Source organism: Nanorana parkeri, unplaced genomic scaffold (assembly GCF_000935625.1).
Source record: "Nanorana parkeri isolate BGI_ZX_2015 unplaced genomic scaffold, ASM93562v1 scaffold44, whole genome shotgun sequence".
NCBI classification, from domain to species: domain Eukaryota; kingdom Metazoa; phylum Chordata; class Amphibia; order Anura; family Dicroglossidae; genus Nanorana; species Nanorana parkeri.
The window spans coordinates 1,624,161-1,651,039 of record NW_017306312.1 but is presented as its reverse complement, the minus strand read 5'-3'; the positions used below and the strand labels follow the sequence as shown (position 1 = coordinate 1,651,039).

Below are 26,879 nucleotides of genomic sequence, written 5' to 3'. Positions count from 1 at the left end.
TAAATATATATATATAAAAAGGCTCTCCAAGCCCCAATTCCATTTCAAGTATATGCTAAACATTGTAGCTATTCCAGAGATTGCCAAGAAGAATTGATTCATGAGCCATCAGCAAGAAAATATTCCGCACCACATTAAATATACCTTAATAGCGCTCCATGCTGAATTTGAAAGAAAGTCCAGTGGACTATTATAGATGTGCTCAATGTTAAAGCGCAGTAAAAAGTCAAGTTCTTGAGCCGAGATTTCTTTATTCATTATCAAAAGCTGAAAAAGTATAACACACGTAGTTAGATAATTGGCATGCAAAACATAAAACCTGTCACATTTTCATGTCAGACATGACGTGCTTGTACACATTAAAGGGAGTCTCTCTTCTATCTGCTGGAGGGCAAGCAAAGAGTTCACCTTCTCTGAACCATAGATCTGCCAGCAATGATGAAATATAAAGACAGAATAAGTCTTCTCTTTAGAAAGTGCCTTACTAAATTATTAAAGTATGTATAACTGAATCAGGATTCTTCATATAGTACTACTTACTACTACTTAAAGCAAACCTGTTACCCATTTTAAACATTTAAGAGTAAAAGTCCAGATTACAAAGCACAAACCTCATCTGTGTGCATCTAATTATATTTTGTTACTAGGGGCCGGACTTCCCCGAATTTATGGCTACGTTCTACCAATGGCCATTGTCTTATCCAATGAGAGAGCCCTTGTTGGCCAAATAGGGGCTTTCATTGGACAGGAGGAAAGCATTCAGCAGGGGATGCTAAAATTCCCCCTTTGCTGGGCTCTTGTATTCTGACAGATGGCGCTCACTGCTGCCAGAATACCCAAACAGTGACTGCAGGTTCCTGTTCCCCATGGTCCCTGTTTGTGTTGTAAAGAAGCCATTGCTCCAAGCTCGCTTCCGTGATGGACTACAATCTGATGTTAAGTTAGCTAATCTGTATTGAAGTTATGGTCTTTGATGGGAGTGAGCTTGGACCGGTGGCTGTAGTCACTGTTCGGCTGACCATGACTCCTTAATCAACCGACTTATGTCAAGCCAGCAGGGCCTCCTATTAGAATTTCAGACAATTCCCATCTAACAGTGCATGGCCAGCCTATGGAAGCTTGTTTTTCCTACATGTGTATGTAAATTTTGTAAGCTATACCAAGAGGATTCCGGGGACTATGTATGAACTTGGATGCACTTCTGAGCTTTAAACTAACATTCTATAAACCTACAGTAAATGCTTGCTCAGTGAAAAAATAATGTATGCTCAAACGATGGATGACGTATGAATGGCTTCTGTCCATATATTGCTCCCATATAAAATGTAATGGAAAAGATAACTCTGCATGTGTGATTTCATCCAAAAGGATAACATGTTCTAACTGTGAACTGTTCTTTGTCTGACATCTGATTCTCACTAAATGAAAATATTGAGATGGGCATTAGATGTGATTCCTATCTCATCTGAAACAACCAAATGGTGTAAATTTAAACCATTCTTTACAGATGTCTGAGAGGTTTTTTTCCACTAAAATGGAATGCAGTAAAACAGAAAAAGAGACATTGCTGGCAAAGACATAAAAAATTAAAACAAACACAAATATGCTGCAATCTAATAAGAAACAGCAATTGTTTATTAAATCAGTAAGGACAGTGAAAGAGATTTAACTGGCTATGCTCTGGTCTCATAATAGGAACCCTCATTTTCTAACTAGAGGCTTAATTTCTGCTGATCTCCTGGATTGTTCTCCTATTGTTATGGTTCTCCAGGTTTTCTTGGCAAGATACAGATATGGAAATAGATTGACAGGACTTTTTCTGCATTATTTAGTCTGATGGCAATTGCATCTATTAAGTTTGTGTTTTTGGGCATAGGGAGCACCCATAAAAAATTAGGAAAACACAGGGGAGCATAGAAACTGAACCCTGGACTGCAACACTACATGACCACTTATTGCTTACCCACTATGCTGCCTGCATCTTATATATATGGCCCTGTTTTAAAACTAACACCTACAGTAGATGTGAGCCCTTTTTGAAAGACATCTAGTTAGTTAAAGCACTGTGTATCAATTGCAATTTTTTTTTTTATCCCTGTATATATGTACTCGCCCCATTATCGGCTGCATGTCATTGCTCAGATCAGTTTCCTGATAGTGACAGTGGAGGAACATGGCTTCACAATGAGCATCATCAGAGCTGCAATTAGCAGACAGGGACAGAGCTCTTCACCCCATAACAGAAAGTGTGTGAGCAAGGAGATCCTTTATGATAGGATGCCCATGTGTAACTTTAATGAAAGCTGCAGACCTAGGCTGGGTGCACACCAGATGCGTTTTGAATAGGCTCAGCCTACACCATCATGTTGTGGTGGTGTGCACTGAAAAAAGTACTGCATGCAGTACTATTTTCAGCTTAGTGGGATGTGATGCGGTACAACCTAAGCCCATAGAACTTAGTAAATGTCCCTTGTGCGTTTTAGCAAAGCTGCTGGTGTGAAAAGGCCTAAAAAGATTGTAAATTATTTTTTTAAATTACATATGTTAAAGATTATGATATGTTAAAGATTATATGAGATTTTACAGGGTTATTCACAAAAAGGTGAAGAGTTTGGAGAAGGCAGGAGAAGGGAACGATCTAGGACAACATAGCTGAACTGGAAAGTGAGCTGAATTGGATAATTTTTCCAGTTCAGCTATATTGTCCTAGATTGTTCACGTCTCCTGTCTTCTCCAAACTCTTCACCTTTTTGTGAATAACCCTGTTAGTGATTGGGCAAACAGGAACACAGAAGGGTATGCAAGCATAACTCAGGAAATACATTTAAGATGTAGACATCCCACATCCAACCATACTGTACATACGTCTGCCTGCAGAAAAACAATCTTGACATATGAAAATCGTCATAATGTATTTTGGGATCTATTTGTTACTATACCTAATGTATAAACAGTAGTCTTCAGTTGATTCTGCTGGTAAACAGTAAAATACTTTAAAATTTTTTCTGTATTTGCACCTATAACTTGCAAAACATCCTACAAAACTTCAGACTGATATCATAGGTGCCCTTTAACAGGAAACCTTTTAAATTTCATAATAAATTACAATAAATAGAACATTACAAGCAAAAATCACAAGTGTTGCAAAAGTTTTGTGTGTTAAATGGAATTTTGTTTTATGTTATTCTAAGGATTACGAAATGTTCCATTTGATAGGGTGATTATGAATTCCTGAAAATCAATATTTCATAACTGCTACTGATGGCCAGCAAGCTAAAGTCTAATCTCAATTTCTTCTCTAAGTTGACTTACTACTATGCTGTGAATTGCTTGAATGGCTTGTGAACTTTGATCTGTTGCTGCTATTCAGGTCTATGCACAATACACACACACACATAGCTGGATGAGTCAGAGGAGGGACACAACCCCATGTTAGTCAATACTACTCCTATGGATTTTTAGGAAGGCAGAAGCATTCAAAAATGAACAGGCAGTGCTGGACTTCTTTTTTAGAAAACTTTGCTAACAAATGGTTATGGAAACCCTCATACATTTACAAATAATGAAAAAAATATCAATTTAAACACTCATAAGTGGTAATAAAATCAAATCAAATTGACTAGAAACATTATATTTTCCCTTTAAAATATGACCATTAGTACTAATTAATATTATTTCCAGTAGTAGTAAAAGTATACCTAATAACACTACTAATATTCTGCTACCACTAGTAATGATAGACATCATAATAACAAAGGCAATAACTAAGCATATTGCTGGTAACTCAGTTTGCTAAAGTAAGCATTGTCACCTTTTCTCTCCTGGAAACCATAACATGTACATGTACTATACCTGGAAAGCCAGCTGGCCTGTGAAGGTTATTTTATCCCTTTCAAACAGTCCTCTACTGATGTATATGAATGTGGAGTATGTCACGCAGTCAATGAGGTTATTCACTGTCAATCGGACATCATCAGATGGTTCTGCTTGCTGCACAGCCTTGTGAAACACGATATTAAAAGCCTGCACATGAGAAATTAATTCACATTATGTCAATTAACATGGGGACCAGAGCAAGACAACTCTTAATAGCTCTACAATTAACCCTCCTGTGTTAGTGGAAAGGCTTGTTTTGAGCAGGTGTTATGCAGAGTAAAGCCTTTAGATAGCTTAACCATCCAACAAGCAACCTCACTTATTTATTTATTGTTATGAGGTTACGGAATGTACCAAGACTTGATAACCTGCAAGACGTCACCAATAAAATTCATTGAGACATGCAGCAGGTCACTAATTCAATTACATAGAATGCTGTTTTTCTAAATTGTGGGATTAAAGGCCAAAACCTGGCACAATTAAAAAAAAGTCTCCCAGGGATTTAAAGTAAAATAAACGCTGTTTTTGCAAAATTCACCACCAGTGTAGCACTGTCCTTGCATTAATTCCTTACCACCACTAGATGTCCACGTTAAATACCCCCTTGCAAACTATACTTTTTTTGACCTTCATAACACATAAAAAATCATTAACAAATATGAAAAATATGCAACAGGATGCACTAAAAATCACATAAAAAGAGAGAGTGAAATAAAGCAAAAACAAAGTACATATATAAGGCAATATATAAAATAATTCGTTTTTAAAGGAGAACTATGGGGTTAGGGCTTTTCCCCCATAGTCCTCCTTAGGGTAACGGGAGGACACAAACTAGCGTCCTCCCGTCACCGTAGGCTCAGTATACCGCAAGCTACAGATCGCGGTATACTGAGATGCCGCAGCTGAAGCGGATCCCGACAATTATGTCTGCATCCGTCCACCTGCGTGAGTGACACCTGGCTCTGCCTATCTAGAGGCAGAGCCAGCTGTACCCGCCCCCTCCCCCGTCCGTTCCACCAATCAGCGCCAGAGGATCAGAACAGGGAGGGGGAAATCCAGCCCCTCCCCTGTCACGGCAGAGAGCCATGACAGGATCGAGAAGTGAGCGAATGCCGGTATGTGTTCGCTCACTTCCCGATCTACTGAGCCGACCATTGTTCTCCTTTAAGTAAACATCTGTTAAAGCTATTTGGATATGTACGGCTACTTTAAATGTTCTGCTTTGTGAGGGCAGAGATAGGTGAGATTATCACATTTCCCATATTTTAAGATAGCCATAGCCATAGCATTTTCCTATGAACATTCATGCAAAAATCTCATTAGAACATTTGATAATGCCATCAGAGACTTGACAAATGTTGTTCGAAATTTCCGTTTGATTTTCACATTCGATTCTGGAATAAATTAAGTTTCCTGAACGAAACCACATTCACTGTTAGAATTTCCAAATGTCCCACAGAAAAAAAAATACTGACATCATGTCATTTTGTTCCCTTCAGTTTTCACATGTGGCTATTGCAATTTCTGTACTGCACAGATCTTGCAGCTTTCTTATAAAGAAACGTTGTGGTTTTAGGTGGGCTTATTCCCTAATGGCTTGCCATAGAGCTACAATAAGACACTGAATATTCTTTTGTTACAACCTTAAGAGAGAATTGGTACATGGGGCTGATTTTCTTCAAGTCATTCATAATGAAGTAGAGGAGAGAGGCTCTTGAAGCCACAGGACGATAATGTTCCCGAGCTTCATTGATCTTCACTTCATTGACTTTAGCTTCTAGCACCTGTGTGCACAAGAAAAAACATTTTTTAAAGTTCAATGCAAAGAGAAATAAAAAAGTTTTTTTTTGTCCTTTCTCAAACCATGCTTCATTTTAGTGTAAAGCTGTAATGGTACTGAGGTGCGAAACAAATTATTTGTGACTCATCTTTTAGCTGGTGTCAATTTATTGATTCACTCATTGTATCTAGTCTCCTATATATACTAATGAGAGTATACATTATATCGGTTCAGACATATACTAATCAGAGTGTACAAAAATAATAATCAGAGTGTAAAAGTTGTACTGCATGACAATGTTAATGCGTTTTCAATAAAGAACAAGAATGTATAACCATGAAGGTTATGGGATAAACGGCTCTGTAATATTAGGCTGTATCTATACTATACACCAGAGGTTCTAGATGCACATTTGGCTATTGAGGCAAAAAGGACTGATTTGCCCACTATCCTGAAATGAAGAATAATCCTCTTATTTTTGGGATTTGTGAAGGAATGAGGCATGTGGGTGCCTTATGTGCGAAGAAGACCCTAGTCTGCTACATCAAAAAACAACTATCCTTACATTTTTTTTTTATGTTGGTAAAGAGAATTAAAGTGACATTCTCATGCTCTGCAGAACTTCTGTTTTGCAGCAGACTGCCTTGTCTCTGGAAGGGATACATGGTGTCTGTGTGTAGGTTTGTAACCTGAGCCAGCACTACAGGAAGAGGCCCTGAGCTGCAAAGGGAAGTTCTCCCCAAGCATGAGAAGACATGAGGATTTAAAAGGAAGAACAGCAAAGAGAAGGGAACTACAGTAAGGCACACATTACAGTATTGGTTTATGTTAAAAAATCTGAGGGTTTAATGTCACTTTAAGGTTTGATCCCTGGGTTTTTTGATACCCCAGTAACAGACATGAATAACAGACAAAGTGTGGCTTTAGCTAAGTGACTACTGTCATCAATCTGTGGCCTGCTCTTTTTAGGGACCGATTTAAGAAATGTATGACACACAGACATTTCCTAAAGCGTATGCAAACAATAACAATGAAAGTCTCGTTTGCTACATTTTGGTCTGTGAGATATACAGTGAAAAGTGTTTTCTTAGATCTTATTGATAAGTGCAAGATTATACCTGTGAATTCTATCCAGTGCTGTCCTGTGCATTCTGCAGTGTTATCAGAAACAATGATATCAGTTGTGGACTACAGAGCACCATTCCCCTATGTTATGTAGATAAGGGGGGTTGTATTAAACAACAGGAGCAAGCATCCTAGCTGCTCCTCCATAGATACAGGATAGTGAGTGTGCACTGTCAGTCTAGGACAGGAAGTGTGTTACTGGCAGGATCACCAGGTGAACAAAATGGTCAAAAGAAAAAAGGAAACTAATTTAATTCACTGTGCATACTGTGTCAATACCCTCTATTATTATTATTATTATTATACAGGATTTATATAGCGCCAATAGTTTGCACAGCGCTTTACAATATAAGGAAGACATTACAGCCACAATACAATTCAAGACAAGATGGTACCCTCTGTGTATGGTGTCGGCCATGCCCCCCTCCTCTCTGTGTGCTTTTTGTCACCAACACCTCTCCTCCGTGTGTTTTGTCACTCAGCTCTTATTAAAAATTTGTCTTCTGCTGAGCGGCTTGGTTGAACAGCCATAGGGGGAAGGGGAGTGTGCTGTCAATCATGCTAGCTCAGCAACCACAGCATAGATCAGAATGGGACCAAGTGCTACCGGTGCTTGGACCCATTGGATGATTTATCCACAATTTTCCAGTTGTAGTGACCCTTCCTTGATTTTAATATTAATGTTTCACAATATAAACAAACTATGACAATCCTGTGAATAATGCAGCATACAACCTGAATAAAGAGTTAGGATCTACATAAAATAGTATATCATTATAGACCGCCAAAGAAACACAAACATTTTCAGACATGTTGCGATAACGAGCACGGTCAACTCAAAGTGCTCATTATCTATCTGTAGTTACCCTCTTAGTTGTCTGGTTTTTACAACCATTGAACAAGTTTGTTATGCTCTCTTCCAGATATAAGGTCAGGTATGCCCACACTGAGCAACTGATAAAATTGGAATAATAATAATTAAAAAAACAAGTGTAGTGCTCACCCCTGAAGGAGCCGTTGTATGAGCAGGTCTTCCTTAGCCTGTCTAGGGATTTTAGCAACCTGGCTGCCCCAATAGCACGTACTACCCTCTGTGGCAACCGATAAACAGAGATACAGACTGTAGATATGATGCTGAAGAACTTTTATTGTGGAACTCAGGGATAGAGGTTTAGGGCTAAGGACATTACAGAATGGTGTAGACTTCATTAAACTGATGAACAAACGATCTGCTGCCAGCACAGATATAGGACCTTTAAGCCAAATGTGGCAATCTGTGTTTTGAGAAACTGGCTAAGCAGTACTTGAATCAGAAGTCACCAGACCATTTAGGAACAGACTCTCCAGTTACAGCAGAGACTCACTTCTCAGGTTCCCAATGCCTATTGAAATTACTCTGTCATCTTCATCCATAGTATCAGCCACTGGGCCCCCAGACTCAGGCCTCAGTGTGAGCAAATGGCTAGTCCCCTAGGCTCCAGGCCTAGCTAAATCAGTCAGTTCAGGGTTTAGGGCTAAGGACATCCAGAATGGTGTAGACTCCATTAAACTGATGAACAAACGATCTGCTGCCAGCACAGATATAGGACCTTTAAGCCAAATGTGGCAATCTGTGTTTTGAGAAACTGGCTAAGCAGTACTTGAATCAGAAGTCACCAGACCATTTAGGAACAGACTCTCCAGTTACAGCAGAGACTCACTTCTCAGGTTCCCCATGCTTGTTGAAATTACTCTGTTATCTTCATCCTTGGTATCAGCCACTGGGCCCCCAGACTCAGGCCTCAGTGTGAGCACATAGTCTCAGTGTGAGTCCCCTAGGCTCCAGGCCTAGCTAAATCAGTCACTTCATAGCAGCCTCCCCCCAGGCAGGGCCCGTGGGAGAAAGATAATCTCAAATGGTCCACCCCAAATATTTATGTCTTCTACCAGCATGTACCACTGGCCACAAACCTCCTAGTGATTGACCAGGGAGACAAAAATATTCATAATAATCTCTTATTGTTGCTGTGCTCTGTGGCAAGGATACACCTAGCAGCAGGCAGATGCAAACGATAACAGACTGATTAGGGGAGACCAAATGAGCATAGACTATTGAATCAGAATCAGAAAACAACTAAATTTAACTAAGCACTCCTGCTTACAGGGTGCTACACAAGGGAAGGAGTTATTGATCTATACCTATCTACTTAGCTACCAATCAATCAATCAATCACCATCTATTGCTATTTTTTATTAAAATAAAAATTATATTTTTTATAGTTAAAATATTTACCAGTGACTACAGAGGGGTGTTGCCATTCAAACTCTTCATCTTTTTTTCCTGGATGAACATTTGAATACTGTGCAATGCTGTAGAAAACACTTGTGTTCACAAAGCCAGACAGAAATATTCATTGCAATGCTATGAATATTAGAAATCATATTTCATGCTCATAGGTCTAGGGGAATGTGCATAATGGGCTCCAAAATATTCAGAAACAGTATAAATGGTGTTAATTTAGTTCCTTCATTGCTCTGTAACCTCTGCAAATAAATGTGCTACGACCATAAACAGTCTGAAAAAGTGAAGGTCAAGCAGCAAATTGTGACTCTGAATAATAATCAGCAGCCAACTTTGTGTGCATTGTTAACTGGGAAGATTTAGAGTGAATGGAACCATAGAAGTATTGAAGGGTTTTAAAGAAGTAAAAAGCCACTAAAAAAAATCACAACACCCTCTGTTGAAGTGGGACTAATCCAGGTTAGTTATATACATTGTTGGGATGTTAGCAGAGTTTATTACAGTTCTTTACCTTCTTCTGTTCTGTAGAAAATGAGATGGGTAATTTCAGTGGACAACGCTAAAATCGCTTTGTGCATTTGTGTAAATAGCTTTGCATATTTTAGGAACTAACAGGTGTACTTCAAGCTGGCTTCATAGTTTTAGAAGCATGAGAAGCATGCCATGATTATTTCACCATGGCTATCTCAGATATACCCATCCTCTATTCACCCACAATATATAGTTCTGGACAGTGTGACCACATTTTTTAGCCTTAGGTGCCCTTCTCATTTCAGGGAGATGCTCTCTGTCTCCCCCCCTGAAATGATGGCAGATAGCAAAGAAGCTAATGCTTCCTTGCTTCCCTTGCTATCTGCTGTTTTGTTTGTAGTATTCTGACACCTGCTGCTGTCAGAATAAAAACAAAAAAACAAAAACAAAAGCATAGGAATGAATAGATAGATTGCTATTGGCTATTTCAATTTGCAATATCCAATAGCAAGCTGGCTATTGCATCCACCCTCGGCTGCTGTCAATCGGCAGAGGAGGACCTGATGGAGAAATTCAGGTCCACTTCTGCTGATTGACAGCAGCAGTGGACAGGTGCAATACCTAGTCTGATTGGCTATTGCAGATTGAAATAGCCAATAGAAGCCTAGCCATTCATTCCTATGCTGTCCCCCCCCCCCTCCCCCCTCTGACTGACAGAGGGTCAGTCAGAGGTCCCCCTCTGACTGACTTGGTCCCGATGTCAAAAAACAACCAGATAGCAGGGACAGGTTTACTCTGCAAGATAGAGCATAGTAAAGCTTTCAGGGTGAATATGTTTCTCTGCCTGGTGCCCAGGAGCCGCTATCTTATAGACTCCCGGAACGTCTGGAAGAGTTGAGATGTCTGTGTACATGACCATATCAAATTTAATGTTCTATATCCAACAGTAATTCTAACAAAGATACAAAAGCAGACAAGCTTCCCCCCCCATACCCACTTCTCTTCATGGTTCCGGTACTTTGCACGCTGATACCTGTCTTTTCTTTGGCCTAGGAAATGTATCTAACATCAGCAGTAGATTAGCAGAGTAGAAACTCTGTGCCTTTCTTAGTTCAGCATCATATATAGCTACTCGTACTTTCAGTCTAGTTTTAAATTCCAGCTGTTGTGAGGATGGAGGAATGTAATAAACAGGGAGATAGTCAATTACACATATTAAAGCTTAAAGCCCATCTCTAGACAATGGTCTCCCATCGCCCTCTCCACTCACTCATTCAGCAAATGTAATAAAAATAACATGGTATTGCTTTTTTTGTTATTTTTGCTCACCTAATGTGTCCCTCGCTGGCGCCTCTTCTGGAAGGGATGACCAGTCGATCCAATTGCTGCAGTCTGTGCCAGTCGCCTCTTCATGATATTATTCTGCTGTGCAATAGGAAGCATCCATGTCACCCAGGAAGGCATGGGAAAACGAAAGAATGATCCTTCTCCTCAACAGAGATAATAGAAGGCTTAAGACCTGGAGCATCACGTGGCTACAGATTTATGTAAGTAGAAGTGTTTTTTTAATTGGTGGGGGGAGCAGCTGGCTGGAGTTCAGCTTTAAAGTCAGACTGGCAAATTACCACCAACAGTTTTGATATTCATATGGCAGGCAAGTTGGCAGGTTGCTGTGATCCTTCAATCCTTTTTTGATTGGAAGTTGGTAACTGGCTGAGAATGCTAGAAAACTGCTCATGTGCATAGCTGAAGCTTCTCAATCAACATGAAAATCAGACGATTAGCATTTTCACACAACAATGAGGTTAACAATGACATCTGGCACGTTCTTCTCAGTATAGGTTTTCTCTAATTATGTTGCAGTGGTTCTCTAATATTATTAGAATATTGCTATTGCAGACCTACAAATGTTCTACAGTGTAGGCAACAGTTATGTGCGAGGGATCATTTTAGCTTAGAAGACAAACTTGCACTGCAGATAAGTACTGGAGAAAAGGAGAAACACACCATCCGTTGTAGAGATACAAAACATATTTGTAGGTTAAATCAACATAATTATTGTAAGCTGAAATTGTCAACAAGGTTTGTGGTGATTTAACATCGTAACTCAGGGTCCCCCGATGTATGATTTTAATCAGGGATGATTGTGCGTCTTTCTATGCCTCTTAATTTTTGATAATACATTTCTTTCAAGTTACATGTTACTTTTTCCTTGTGGGAAAGATTGTTCTAATTAACCCGAGAATATAATTAGGCTCATGCATCAAAATTAGTCCTATTCGAGGTCCAAAAATAACGCTAATTTGATGGTACGATGCAGGATATGTGTCATCATAAATGAAAAAAAGATCTGCAAGTACTTTCGTCATAAGACTGGGTAAACATAAGACTAGGTAAACATAGTAGATGCTGAAGTCTGTGTCACCTGATAGATTTAATGGAAAATCTTGTAATTACTTTGCAAATTAGAATGGTCACACAGCATGATACTACCTGAAAGCAGAGCCCTTGTATGTTCCATCAAAAAAATCTGCTCCCTATTAAATAGAATATACCAGTTTTCGAATAAGTTATTCAGGATGCAGTTATAACTGCAGAAATGTCTAATTTAATTTTAGAGCTACCTCTTTCTGCACAGCTAATTGGTCTGACTCTCAGCTGAAAGGTGCACATGAGTAGGGTAGTATACAAAACACTACAATGGAGGTCCCCAGAACAAATTCAAGCTAGACAGGAAGAAAACTTCCCCATAATTCAAGCGACCTGTGACAATGAAGCTGTCACAGGTCAGCTCTATTGATCAGGAAGTGAGTGAACACATACCACCGATCACTGACTTCACGATCCTCTCCCTGCAGACCTGTGACAGCTTCATTGTCACAGGTCAGCTTGAAGCGGTGACTGTCAGCTAGCACTCCCCGCAGGGATTCCCCCCTGAAAGTATCATTTGATAATACAATACAAGCCCCTTTTAATTCAATATAATACCGGTCCTCTTTAGAAATATATGTTAAAAGTCAAGAAAGTCTTAAAATGAGTATTCAGTAGATTTTCAGTCTATGTCTGCTTTTGTTTATCTGTATTGTACTCTGCACTTTTCTTATGGTATAGTGGAGCTGGCCGTTAGTGATAAGAATTATCTATGACTAATGCTATATGACTCCAAAATTTGTATTTTTATCTATTTCTCAAAAACACTACCTCTCTTCAGTATGTGCTTATACGGTACACAGTTTAAATGTTGATTCAGCATTCTATACAGTATAAAGACTGAGAAACTGTTATAATAAAACTGAGCATGTGTGAATCTGCCTCAGTGTATTTCATTCTATGTTCCCGAAGCGCTTCGAAGGAGAATCCCCCAGCCGTCTAGTAAAGAGGTCCTTTCACCCCCCGCCCCCTCCGAGCCTCCAGTGCTCACTGGAAGAACGGACAGGGAAGGGCATAGTTGGCTCTGTCTCTAGATAGGTAGAGCCAGCTGTCAACCAGCCAGCGAGGTGGATCTCGACATCCCGTCTGCAGTGCTCTCAGTATATAGCGGCAATAGCCCGCTATATACTGAGTTTTGGATTACTAAGGAGGTTAGTATATGTCCTCCCGTGACCCTGAAGAGAACGATGTGGAAAAAAAGTTCCCCCATAATTCTCTTTTAACTAATCTGTTTCAACTGCTGAGGTTAAATACAGAGGATTTTGATGCATAGATTTGCAAATAGAAGGCACACTGCCACAATGGCGTATTAAGGCACCTCTTATTTATTTTCCTAACTAATATATGTGTTGCTTGTCTTTTAGACTGCAAGCTCTCATAGGCAGGGCCCTCCTTGCTATCTTGTCTTGTTTTGTATTGTAACTGCAATGTCTTCCTTTTCTTGTAAAGCTCAATCTCAAACATTAACCCCAAAGCAGGACCAGCAAGAATATTATTACAAGCCAGCTTCTCAAAAAGGGCCAAAGCCTCTAAAATGTACTGCCTGGTGGTTTGAAAGAGCGCCTGCTGGCAAACATTGGCAATTGCCAATACAGGCCAACTGCTCAGTTCCTACAGTCTACACCCCCTCCGGTAGGAATACTCCCAGGAGAGTCTTCAGGGACAGGATGCCACAAGTGGGTTTATCATGGCCCTGGACCTGTAAAGCTATCTAACACAGTACACTAGTAGGTTTATTTATAAAACTTCTGCCCAGTGTATAGCTGGGTGCATGTCATTTGTATGCCACTTGAAGCACCGAGGTATATAGGAAATTCCTATACTTGATAGGAATGACCATTTGATCTTTTTTTGCCATCACTCTTCTACCGTGTTTCCCCGAAAATAAGACAATGTCTTATTTTCGGGGTAGGTCTTATTTTTTTTTATTGGCTCAAAAAACACACACTAGGTCTTATTTTCAGGGTAGGTCTTATTTTTTTTTAATGTACAACAATCTAAAGTTAATGCAAATCCAAATGAAATAATCCAAAATGGCAAAGTTAAGAATAGGGTGATCAGGGGTGTCATACCTTTCCAAGAGCAATTTGGTAACCAGAATGAGCGAAGCGCGCTTTCACTATGATTCCTCACAGGCGGAGTGCATTTGGTATCACTCCGCCTGTGACAGGAGCCGGCACTATAGAGGAAACATCGGCTTATGTGGCTTTGCTCCTTGCGCTGCCGCCTCGCTTCCTCTACCGCTGGCTTAGTTGGCACCGCAAATTCTCTCCCGCGGCTCTTCAAGTTCCCCTTTATGCCATCACCGGCCCTGAGAATGGTCACAACAAGGTCTTATTTTCAGGGTAGGTCTTATATTTTAGCAATTCCCAAAAATTGTACTAGGTCTTAATTTCGGGGTAGGTCTTATTTTCGGGGAAACAGGGTATGTATCTAAATAAACTCTGTGTAAGCGCCAACACTATCCAGCATGTAGTTAGAGCTCTCAGCACTGAAGGAGAAATGGATTGGTGGAGAAGCATGGGGAGGGTGAGTATCACTGGGTGTTGGTGGGGAGTGTTTCCTGTCACTTTTTCCATACACAGCTGTAATGCCTCTTGCATTGCCTTAGCGGTTTATCAATTGAGTTTACTTGTTGCGGGGTGCACTTCAAATCACCTTACATGTGAAAATAACAAAAGAAACAACACCAATGTTCTCTTCCAGTATACAAGACAACACAACACTGTGCAGTTTCCATGTATTAAAGATATTGTACACCTATGATATAATCAGACTGTTATTGCGAAGACAGGAAATCCCAGGATCTTGGAGAAAAGCCAATTGACAAAATATTCTCATTCTATCTTGATAGATTGTTTTTGATCTCCAACATCCTGCTGTATATTTCCAAACAGACAGCAGTTCATCACAATGCTGTACTTACCTTCATTTCTATTTCGGCTGCTGTGTGTTTGGTTGTTTCCAGTTTTTCCACCAGGAGAGTGTCCCCCAGGAAATTACTTTCTGCTGCCGATAGGCGTGTCAGTAATTCATCCTCAAGCATTTTCAACTCAATTTTGAAATAATTCTGTTGCTTTGTGAGCTCAGACTGAAAAGAAAATGGCAAGTTTTAGACCTGTAATTCAAACCGAGCTAACAATGGGAATACACTTTGCTACCTTTTAATCTTCCTTATTATTCAGCATTTTACAATAGTTCTAAAGCGCTTAAGGTCATGGCTAATATCCAGAGAGAAAAGGGAGTATAATTTAGGCCCTTATCAGGTACTTTTTAGTGACCAATTTATTGTTAATTTGTTCCATTTACATGAAGAAAAAAAAATCTGAAAATGCTTTTTTTGGTTATTTTGCATTTTTCCATGTAATCAAGTGAGGTTTTTTTTTTCTTCCATGCAGGCATTTGAGATGTAAAATATCTTAAGATAAATATATGATAATTTTACCATAACAGCGTTATGCTTGTCTCAATAATTATTCAAATATTTTAAAATGCATGTGTTTTTTAAACACACTCCATATAGCTGTGTGCATACAGACATGCAGTGCACTTTTACTCTCAAAGCTCATAGCATAGTAATAATGTCAACAGATACAAAATCATAGCATAACGTAGATCAGAAATATTAGCTTTGAAATATTAGATGTGTTTGGAAATGAACAACCTCTAAGAACCAATGTTCAAAAGGCCTCATGTTAATCAGTCAGCTGATCTACATAATTTACCCATGCAGTCCTTCACACAGGGGGGTCTGGAGATGAGGCTCCTCTCAACAGGAAGCACAGGATATGTTGTATCCTAAACCAGGACAAAGTTAGACTTTTGTCACCATTTGGTCTCCGGTAGAAGAATGCTAAGACTCCAGGTACAATTAACAGCCTTGTGCTCAGAGTAGCCAGAGTTTCTTTTTACTTCAGAGTTAGACATGAGATACTCATGGCTGGAGGGTCTCATTGGAAAGAGACTAGAAGAAGATGAGGACTGCTGGGATATCTAGCTCTGAATGTGTGTTCCCTGATTAGGGACTACTGGGACTTGTAGTGCCTTACTAGCTGTGAACTGTTGTCCTGCTCGAACACTGAAGAGGCTCCACAGACCAGCTCTACAGAAAGCCTCCTGCCTTACCATCCCATGTGGATCCCTCTTCTGCGGAGTGACCGGATGCCTTAAGTGTGAGTCGTGACCCTCTTTTGCTGTGCCCTGCGGCTGCTACCCCTTTGCTGTGCCTTGACCGCTGCCTGTCTCCCTGGACTCCAGTTGTGCTGTGCACTGCGGCTGTTACCCCTTTGCTGTTCCTGGATTGCTGCCCTGTGTCCCTGGACTCCGCCTGGATTGCTGCCCTGTGCCCCTGGACTTAACACTTGCTATCCCTTGCTGTTTTAGCCGTTTGTTTTGCCCAGATTGCTCCTACACTTGCCGTATCCTAAAGTTGAGAAGCCCTAATAAAGGACCCTCTGGTCAAGGGTCCTAAAAACCACTCTTGGTCTCTGTGTGTGTTCTGTGTCTCCCACATCCCCCATCACAATCATCAAGTCCATGGTATGATTGTGCCTGAAGATGTTATACCTGTGTATGTGAAAGGCCCCCCCAAATATAGAAAAATATGCTGAGGTTCCTAATTCCTTCCAGTGAAGAAGTGTCAGCGTGCAGCGTAGACGCCATCCAGACATAGTAGCCCTTCTACTGGTTAGGTTCACACAAGCTGGTCACTGAGGGGTTAGTGTACATACTAAAGGTTCTGATCACTAAAGGGTTAATGCCTATACGCTGCAGGATGGTAATTAAGGGTTAAAGAAGTATTAAACTCTCAAACCTTTTTTCAATAATGAATCCAGATCAAACAAATATACACTGAGTGGCCAGATTATTATGACCACCCCATCAGTACTTCGTTGGGCCACGAGATGACTCGACGAGCTGACTTCGTTGAGCCGCCTCGTGACTCCACGAGATGTTGAAAGGTGATGAGAGGAATCTGACACTGCACTGTTGCCCTTCTGTTGTCTTGTACCAGTCTTGCCACCCCCCGTTCTGCCCTAACATTGACTAGTCGCTGACGGCCACAATTCGCACGTTCATACCCAGATTTTTGGCTGACAGTCCAGTCTTTAAACACTTTAACAACAGCTGCTCTTGAACATTTAACGAATTCTGCTGTTTTGCTGATACTCGCTCCATGGCTCCGAGCGCCAACAATCATCCCACGTTCAAAGGCTGTTAATTGTGTTGTTTACCCATATCTTCAGAAAAAAATCACTTCTACTGTCGTGGTAAACAACCTGCTTCCCTATTTATAATGGTCTGGTCCTCTAGCAACTTTAGCGCAAAATTATAGCTAATTATAGCTAATTTGCCTACAAATGTCAGGTGGTCATAATAATCTGGCCACTGAGTGTACATTGCCCAGCAAAGCAATGCTTTACATTTTTGCCCAAACACTTACAATCAACATGTTTCTAAACAGCTGCTTCCAAGTCTCTTAGCTCAGCTTCCCTGAACTTCCTGTCCAGTACAAGATCACAAAGGACAGTGCAGGCTCCAGCAGCTGTCCATCTACTAGTTTGGAGGAGAGGGGGACGGGTGGAGGGGGTAGCTTGATTTGCTGTGTTTGTGGAGACATACAGCTCACTGGAACACACAATTGTGACTGCTTGAGAAATGAGTCATTCTAAAACAGGAAGTCAGGACCAGTGTTTAGGTGACCAGCTGATTCCGCAGGAAACTAAAACATTTAAGTGATTTAATCAGCATTTGAAATAGCTTAAAATCCTTTTGACTTTAATATCACTTTAAATCGACATGCTCTAGAGCAGGGCTCTCAAGCTCAATTTACTTGGGGCCACTGAACACATTCTTTTGTCCCATGGGGGGCCGCTACTATATTCGATACCAGTGTTAATGCCTGTGCGTGTTACAAGCGTTTACAAGCGGAAACTGTCACCCATTCAAGTTAATGATCAGATGACAGCCGCTGCATGTAAACACCTGCACACCGCATGCAATGGTATGTGATATGATTACATGTAGTTAGGAATCAGTCACTATCCCTGAATACATGATCGTGTATCCAGGGAGAGCGATTGTTTTTGTAACTGCATGTAACCAAGCCCCCCCACACACATAATAATACACTCCCCTCTGCGAGCCCCCTCATCTGCTTACATCTTTGCATGGAGGAGGCGGGGAGGCACATCATTCCCAGGTGATCCAGTGGTGATTAGTAAGGTCTGGTGCAGACCTTACTAATACAACCTTTCGGCTGGAGCTCAGAACTGTCAGAGCTCTGACCAAACGGGGCTTGTGAGTACCAGAGCTGACAGAAGCAGCTCTGCTATCTGCATCCAACAGAGATTCAGACCATATAGCTGCTCCCGCAAGTCAGTTGCATGGTCCGTGACCATATGCCTGACTTGTCAGCTGGCTGCAGGACACATAGTACTGGTTTGCGGGCCGGAGTTGGCCCGCGGGCTGGTACTTTGAGACCCCTGTTCTAGAGGCTTGTCACTTAAGGGTTAATGAACACATGTTGGAGTCTGGTCCCTGAGGGGTTAATGCAGATTATCTGAAGACTTGGCATAGAGTTTAATGTACACAATCATGAGAATGGTTACTGAGGTGGTTAATGCTCATACACTGGAAACCGGTCAATGATGGGTTAATGCACATTATTATGAAGACTGTGCATTGGGGCAGGATACAGGTAGCGTCGCCACCTGTCCGGGATTCACCTGGACAGTCTGGGTTTTGAGTCCTGTATGTACTGTGTCTGTGTCTACAGCAGACAGGGCCAACCAAGAAGTCATATGCAGCCACGCTTCATGCACAGTACGGGCATAGACCTCCACTGTGACTAAGCTCTGATGGTTTGTTCTGTTGGTTATGGGTTTAGATCTTGACGATTGCTGAATTAAGTTTTATTTGCTTAGAAGAGCATTACACATATGAATACAGCATTGTGAAGAAAACAGAAAGAAAAAAAACTTCCTGTGTATCATAGATAAGCATGCACATATAGACTAACATTGTACTACAGAGCCATATACAGCTCAAACAAATTACATCAGTATATGCTGTTGTATTTCCAACACGTACCGTACATTTCCAATCTCTATCTCATCATCTTACGCATACACTACAATCTACGGCGTGTTCAATGCTAAATTTATACACAGGATTGTGGGGAGTGGGGGAGGGGATGAACCAGTGTGAGTGTTGTTTATTTCATATCGCCCCCAATGTCCCTCATGCCAAAAAAACATGGATCTCAGCAATATGTGACTTTTTCAGATACTTTGTGCTTTGTCACATTTACCAAATTCTGCAGTGTATTACCCTGAACTGAATCACGGACACAAGGAGGGTGATTTACTAACCTAAACACATGCACGCACCAGGTGTGTGTGATTTTTACACAGCAAAGCATATTTATCAACCAAAAAGTCTCTATAAGCATGTTTCCACTAATGCCATATATGGAAAAATCATGCACATGATGCATATATAATGCTGCTTCACAGTTTAGACAAAAATGGTTAGCTCATGCATTTACATTCCTGCATTCATCAATGCAAGCAACACAAGGTGGAGCTAATTTACACAACATCACCTTGCAATTCAGGGCAGGGCTTTGCACAACACACCTGCTGGGTGTGTACACACTACAAAGGTGTTTAGATTCCACCCATAGATCATGCTGGGAGGGAACACACTACAGAGGTGTATACTTGTTCGTGGTGTGTTTATAAGGTTAGTAAATCAACCCCAAGATGTCACTCCTTGCTATGTCTGCTCACTTGCTCTGTCTCTCTCCTGGCTGTCACTCATCTTTCTCTCTCCTGGCTGTCTCTCCTCGCTCTCTCACCTGGCTGTTCTCCCTCCTGACTGTCTCTCTCCTGGCTGTCTCTCCTTCCTCTCTTTCTATCTCTCTCCTGGCGGTCTTGCCTCTCTCTCTCCTGGCTTTCTCTCCCCACTCTCTCTCCTGGTTGTCTCTCCTGGCTCTCTGTTGTGGCTGTCTCTCCTTGTTCTCTCTCTCCTGGCTGTCTCTCCTGGCTGTCTCTCTTCTCTCTCTTTCTCTCTCTTTCTCTCTCTCTCTCTCCTGGGTGTCTCTACTTGCTCTCTCTCCTGGCTGTCTCTCCTTGCTCTCTCTCTCCTGGCTGTTTCTCCTTGCTCCCTCTCCTGGCTGTCTCTCCTCATTCTCTCCCCTGGCTGTCTCCTCGCTCTTTTTCCTGGCTGTCTCTCCTCACTCTCCCGAAATAAATTGCCATGTGGTGCTAGAATGTTTGGGTTTTGCTTGAAAAAAGGTGGCTACCCTAGATGCAGGGGTTAGACCAAAGTGTGCGCTGAGTGTGGGAACTCAGCTAAATTCAGAGACGTAAAGAGGGAGAGGGAAGCTCTGGGTAATTCTCAGGGTAATACTATATTGTACTATTCTATACTGAAACTTTATCTTTACAGTTTAGTTTTTGTAATAGCAAAAATATTTCTATTTTGTAAACATTTCAAGTATACTAATATAGTGAAAATGTGAAAAAAAGTAGGTGTATAAAATATACAGTAAATACTTATTTTTAAATGATGGTGTAATTTGAAATAACTATACCTTGAAATGCTCTAGGTCAGGTCTCTCCAAATTAACCACATCAGCCAGCAGTTGATCTTCCAATCCATCCCGTGTGACGGTGAAATTGATTAGTGTGGTCTGCGCCTGGATTTCAGGCTTGTAGTGTGGATTGGCAAGTTTGGTGTGAAGAATTAGTTGAAATTTGGGATGAAACTTGCACTCCTTATCCCCAATTCGGATGTATCTGTCAAGCAAAACCAACTCTAAAATATTTGGTAGCACACAACAACAGGGTGTAATCAATGTCATAACACATGTAAAAAAGATACCAAGTATCTCAACTTCTGTACAAATTTGATCACTTTTACATGTATACTTGTGACAATTATATTGGTAGTTTTTTGTTTTTTTTTAATTGTCACCATAACAGAACAACTGGACTGGTTATGACAAAGGAAGAGGAGGGCTAAAGGAAAAAAAAGTCTTCCTTTGGAATACTTAAAGTACAACATTGCCTGATAGAGCATAATTTGCCATACCCTATGTAACAAACTATATTTGTTTATTATTATATTTTTATAATATAATTATATTAATATATAACAAAAAAGACAAGAGGGATGGTCCTCATTTCTAATCTGTTAGTGAAGCCATGGTAGTCATATCTTTATGCCCCAACAACCAACTGTACATCCAGAACATCAGTGTGTCAGACTTGTTGGCCATGAATAGTGCACGGTATGGAAAACCATGGCTTCTAAGGAGTAGGGTTTTGGCAGTAACAAGGCCAAGAAACCAGTCAGGTCACAGGTAGAAGGCCAAAAGGAACTAGAAAAAAAGTAAACTTCTTTCTTTAAAATAATGGTTAATGTGTACCCAAGGAGACAAGGAGCTATTTTAGAACATCAGCACTGCCAACCAGTTGGCTAGTGGCCTCCTTTTTTGTTTTTGGGTTGCCAGCAGCAAATGTCTGTTTGGTCACTTTAATAAAATAGTTCTAGTTCCTTATAAAGCTAGATTATAGTGTTGTAGAATATTTTGAAGCAATGCAGAAAATACTTTAGTCTATTACATTCCTGCTGAGATTGGTGTGTGATCATCTGTTAAGTCAAGGAAATATCGACATGGTTTTAAAATGTCCTGCAACACTACCATTTAGCTTTATGTGTAAACTGGGCTACAAAAAAAGAGTTTTTGAATGCCTCTATGTACATTTCTAGCCCTATCTAAAAAACTACATGAGTTGGCAGCCCTGGACACTGACAACAACTATTCAAAATGGTACCGATCCACAGAATTTACCATTAAAATGAACCTGAAAACTGACAAACTTGGCAGCAACAATATTTTATGTAACCGATGATCTCTTTCCCTTTTCCTGGAGACAAATCCCCTTTAAACCTACTGTCTGACATTCTGATATGGAATTTGTGTCCTTTGTTGATTCTTCAAGTTTTCTTGTCACCTCTGTCTGCCAAAGTATTTGTTTTGAAGTCAACAGTCATTGAAATTCAAAGTCGCAACCAATGTTGCTCTAAGTAGTAGTCATTTTCTGAGTCACAACACGCTACAAAATCACTCCTTGAATCAAATACCCCCAAGAGAGTGAGAAATTAAACATACCTTTCAAAGTTGTGTTGAACTGTGCAAGCGCGTTCCACTCGATCAATACTCAGCATGCTAAGGGCTCTGCTACAGTTATGAACTGGGGGTGGCTGTCAGGACATTTGTGTAAGGAAGCCAAACATTTTGCAAGGCTTAAAAAACACATGAGGCTAATACAGCTCCAGTCACATACACACATCCTGTATTAGCAGGTAATTGGAACGATGACTAGCTGGGCTAGCTCTACTATGCTTTCAAAATAAATTACTGTAATTGATCAGCTTAATTAGACATTGGGAATAATGAAGTGACCCTAATCAGAGATGAAATGCTAGCTATTTGCAGTAAAAACACCATGTATATATTATGATTTGATGAAATCTCAGACGCTGTAATTAAGATAAAAAGATACATTTACGGAAATGAAGACACTTGCTAATACCGATGGTAAAGGTGAGGAGATTGACAAGACACTTATTACTCATAAGACACACTGCAGCTTTTTTAAGGCTTAAAACTTTTCCTTTTTTTTAGCTTTGTTTATGGGAAGATTTAGAAGCTCTATCAGTTGTTTTGCCTCATTTTGCGTCCCACACACACTTGCCATCAAGACAGGGGGAATCCTCCCTCTAGGGCCACAGGCAACAGAAAAGGTCTCCTTATGATAGAAGAGGGAAAGGATAGCGAATTCAGAATTTCTAGGTTTATATTTTATCCCCATAAGCTCCTTTCTGATACATTTTGTATTTTAGGATAGGACTATGAAATCATCAGCTGGTCTTGTTCTTCACATTCTTCTGACCTTTGCAGGATCCTTGAAGTGGTATCAAACTCTCCATATTTTTCCAAAAATGAATCCAGATCAAACAAATATACATGGCCCAGCAACTATTTTTTTCCCCAAGCACTTAAAGTAATCATGTTTGTACATTTACTATCGTGGAGAAGGGATGAGGAAGGAGGAGTGGGGAGAAGAGGATCAAGGGGAGGGGAGTGGTTTGCCCTGCTCTGCCTGTGTGTCTGTGCAGATACACATAACTTACTCGCACACACAAGAGTGGCTCCACAGGACCCTTCAAGTAAAAGGAGCCACCCTGAAACAGGATATCAGGGTCAGTGCTCAGGGCACCAGCTGATTCTGAAGGAAACTAAAACTTTTAAACATTAAGGAACAGCATGCATTGTAGGAGGTGTTATCAGAATTTGAAATAGCTTAAAAACATTTTGAGTTTAATATCACTCTAAATATCTACTGTCACTAATGGAAACTGTTACAATTTTGCTTACACAGAGTGGTAATTGTTGACATAGATATGTTGGGAGACATACCTTCACTGTCTGTCCTTGCATTGCCCAAACAAAAAATGTGTTGTGTCAATAGGATAGAAAGGCCCAGATGATGATAAAAACATTGTCAGTAGTTCTGACCTTTCCTCAGTCCAATGAAAATGTGTTTTTCTCTGTGTTTTCATTGGAGAGATTTTCAATCACTTCCTGTGTTGGCAGGAAGTGAAAGGAAATCCTTCCAAAAGAGACACAGAGATAAAAACCAAGCAAACGATTTAATCTGCCTTCTCTATATCCAAAAAGAAATTATGGAATTATGCTTTAAATGTAAACCTGTACTCTGCTTTATCATGTCTAACTAACATAGCAAGCACTGTAAAGTACCTACACCTCACTTCGCTCCTAATACCAGAGCTACTGTCAGAACACAGGAAAGGGAAAATGATCATTGTATTTAGGTTCTCACCCCCTCCTTCCTCACATATTGCAGTCCACAGTGCCTGAACGGCCTGAACACTGGTTCACTATTTAGAAAGGCAACATTTGCATAAGATTTTGTGGGAGACTTCAGTGGCAGATAGGTGGTGGTGGTTGGGCATAGGTTCAATTGGACCTTTATGACAATAGTCTTGCTAGGAGGAATGGTCTGTACTAGTTGGAAGGATTAGCCTCTGACCCTCCACTTTACCAATGTCAGGTAAACAACTAGGCCTGTGATTACAAGGACAGCACCTTATCCCTCTATTACTTATAATTTATTCATCCCAGCAAGACTGTTAAAACAGCTTCATGTTAGCATTTGAGTATACAGAAAGTCCACTTTAAGATTTGGTCTTGAGGACTTGGAGATGAGGCCCTAAATTCAGATTACAGGGAAAAATAAAGACATTTATTTTGGGAAAACATTATTTCAGATTATGCTTTACTTAGGAAGGCCGTTTATTAATACTGGTTGTCAATATTATTAGGGATTTTTCAATTTTTCAATAAACAAGAGTAGTTAAAAAAAATAACAGCTGGGAAGTAAGACCCTTGCCTTCAAAAACCTGTAGATCCAAAAGCAAAATCTTAATCATTATTTTAGGTCACTGGTGATACCATAACTTCAAAAGTATAAGTATTATATGAGCTGCGTGGGAAAGAAAGTATCACCTGCATTTGATTTTACAAAAAGGTGCAAATGTTTTATTAATAATCTCACAAAAATATGAAAACCAGCCCCTAAAGAAGATCAATTACATTAAAGTGTAGAAAGACCACACTCATCATAAACACCCCATAAACGTTGGTAACAACATCTGTACTTTTAGATTGCCAATAAGATGTACTTTGCTAATAAGCAGATGTCCCAAAAACAACTTTCTCATAAATTATCATAGGGATGGTTATATAAAAAAAAAATCACAAAGAAGTATACTGCCACCAGAGGTTGCATAGAAGCAGAAGAGCTATAAACTCTCCCAGCAATTTGATCCAGGCAACTAAAGATGGTTTTATTAGTGAGGTTCTGCACTTCTTGTGTAGATATACCATTTTACAGTCATACAAATTGAAGTAGCAATGGTGAAAAGCAATCATGAACCTGGAACTGTGAAGGTAATAAACTTGGAAAATATGGTTGGTTGATCAGAGCTTTAAACAAAAAAATGGAAGTCTCTGACCATGTAGGAGTCCTGTCTTAATATGCAGGGAAAGCAATGAGGATATATGAATCCTTGTAGAAATGTAGAGCAATCAGTGACGAAAGCCTTGCAAGCAAACAGCAAAGATTTTATAATAACCTAGTCTATCCTAGTCTGCATATAGAGACTGTCTACAACAGTCTCCATATGCAGGCACATAGGTAAATGAAGGTAGGTAGACCATATGAGAATGCAGGAAGGTAGACAGTCTATTAGCATAATAGTATATATGCCATTGTATGCAAATAGAGATCCAATATTCGTCATTCATTGAGCACTGTTAGAGAGCTTGGAATCATACAGGTCACAGTGTGAATGTCCTTTAAAACCTGTCTGCCCATCTTCAGTGCTTCTATACAATCACAGGTACAATCCTCTTTTTCATCTGGTAAAATAAAAAACCAAAAAAAAACAAAAACCTTCATATGACAGCGCAAGAATTAATTGTGACCAGAAAGCTTTAAGTTCAAGCATATTGAGAATTTAGTAGTCTCTGCAATGTCACAACACAATATATTAATCAAACTATTTCTTCTGGAGGTTAAGTAAATTGGCCAAACCTCCTGATAATACCTTTTTTCTGGCATCAATGGCACAATGAGATTAAGTTGGCAAGAATGTTGTCAGGTGACATTCTACTCATTGGATGACCAAACACTTGTCACCATAACGCTTGTCTCATCTGCCTTACTTTGTCCAGATCAGGCAATGACCTCAAATCTGTGGGTACCAGCAGACATGCCAGATACCCCAAGGCTAAATATTCTCAGAGGGACATAATAACAGGCTGTTTTGGATAATTTCAGCCATTAACAATTGACATACCTTTGACTGTGTTGCCCTCTTACCCCCATAACCCTTAGTTTGCACACTCAGATCTCAGCAGGCATGTTTACAAACCAATTAGTGAAAAACAAACCGGGCTGTTGGATTGTCACAGCACTTCCTACTGTCCCGGTAATTCCTGTGACTGGCTATAGACTTATAGACTTAGACAGAGAATCAGTGGTTACCTTCCTCTTTTAAGCATGTGTCGACCAAGCAGGGGATCAAGCACTGGGTCAATAGTTTCTTCTAAATTTTCTATCAGAACTGGGTCTCCTGCCATGACTGCTTGTTCAATGACATCAACGTACCTGCATGAGGATTGGATGAAAAATAATGGATTAAACTGTTTGATGTTTTCTTATAACTAGAGCATTGGACTGCAGTGATCCATGGTCACTAATCACAGATCACCTCTAAGCAGCTAATAAAAGCTAATGCGTTGCTACAAATTACTACATACCTCTGTTCTTTTGTTTTAAAAACAACTTATTTTGCCACCAAACTCACCCCATTGCTGTCTTTTAACCTAATATAATGGACAAAGATGTGAGATAATTACTACCATGCAAGCTGAAAATACGCATATGTAGCTTCAGTATCAGGACATGTGCTATTCCATCAATTGCTGGAACCTGTGTTCAGGCAGAGTCACTGATTGGTTGATGCAGCTGTGTTCAGTGCCAACAGCCAAAAGCAGCTCAAAGGTAAGTATCACACAACTTTTCCTATTAGATTAGGTATAGCACGTTAGCTGGATGAATCGATTAGAATTACATTAGATTTTTCAGAACAATTTAATGCAACGTCCTCAGCTGCAGCGGCAAGTCCTGGTGATTTTAATTTCTTTTTCACATCACTGTTGACTTGCACCCTAGTGTAACTATGGAATGACCCTTAAGGTCAGGCAGAAGAGAATGAAAACAAAATCACATATCAACTACGGGTCCTTGACCT

At 40.2% G+C, this 26,879-nt stretch overlaps 1 protein-coding gene across 1 annotated transcript in view; it reads right to left on the bottom strand.

Annotated features, from left to right (window-relative positions):
* Positions 1–26,879, bottom strand: part of LOC108800300 (dynein heavy chain 11, axonemal-like) — a 321,998-nt gene that overhangs the window by 61,751 nt on the left and 233,368 nt on the right. Inside the window, exons 67-72 of the mRNA XM_018572279.1 lie at positions 26,111–26,233; positions 20,563–20,767; positions 14,890–15,054; positions 5,520–5,660; positions 3,853–4,023; positions 145–267 (exon numbers count right to left, since the gene is read on the bottom strand). Coding sequence (XP_018427781.1) covers positions 145–267; positions 3,853–4,023; positions 5,520–5,660; positions 14,890–15,054; positions 20,563–20,767; positions 26,111–26,233 — 928 coding nt within the window. The remainder of the gene's footprint in view (positions 1–144; positions 268–3,852; positions 4,024–5,519; positions 5,661–14,889; positions 15,055–20,562; positions 20,768–26,110; positions 26,234–26,879) is intronic.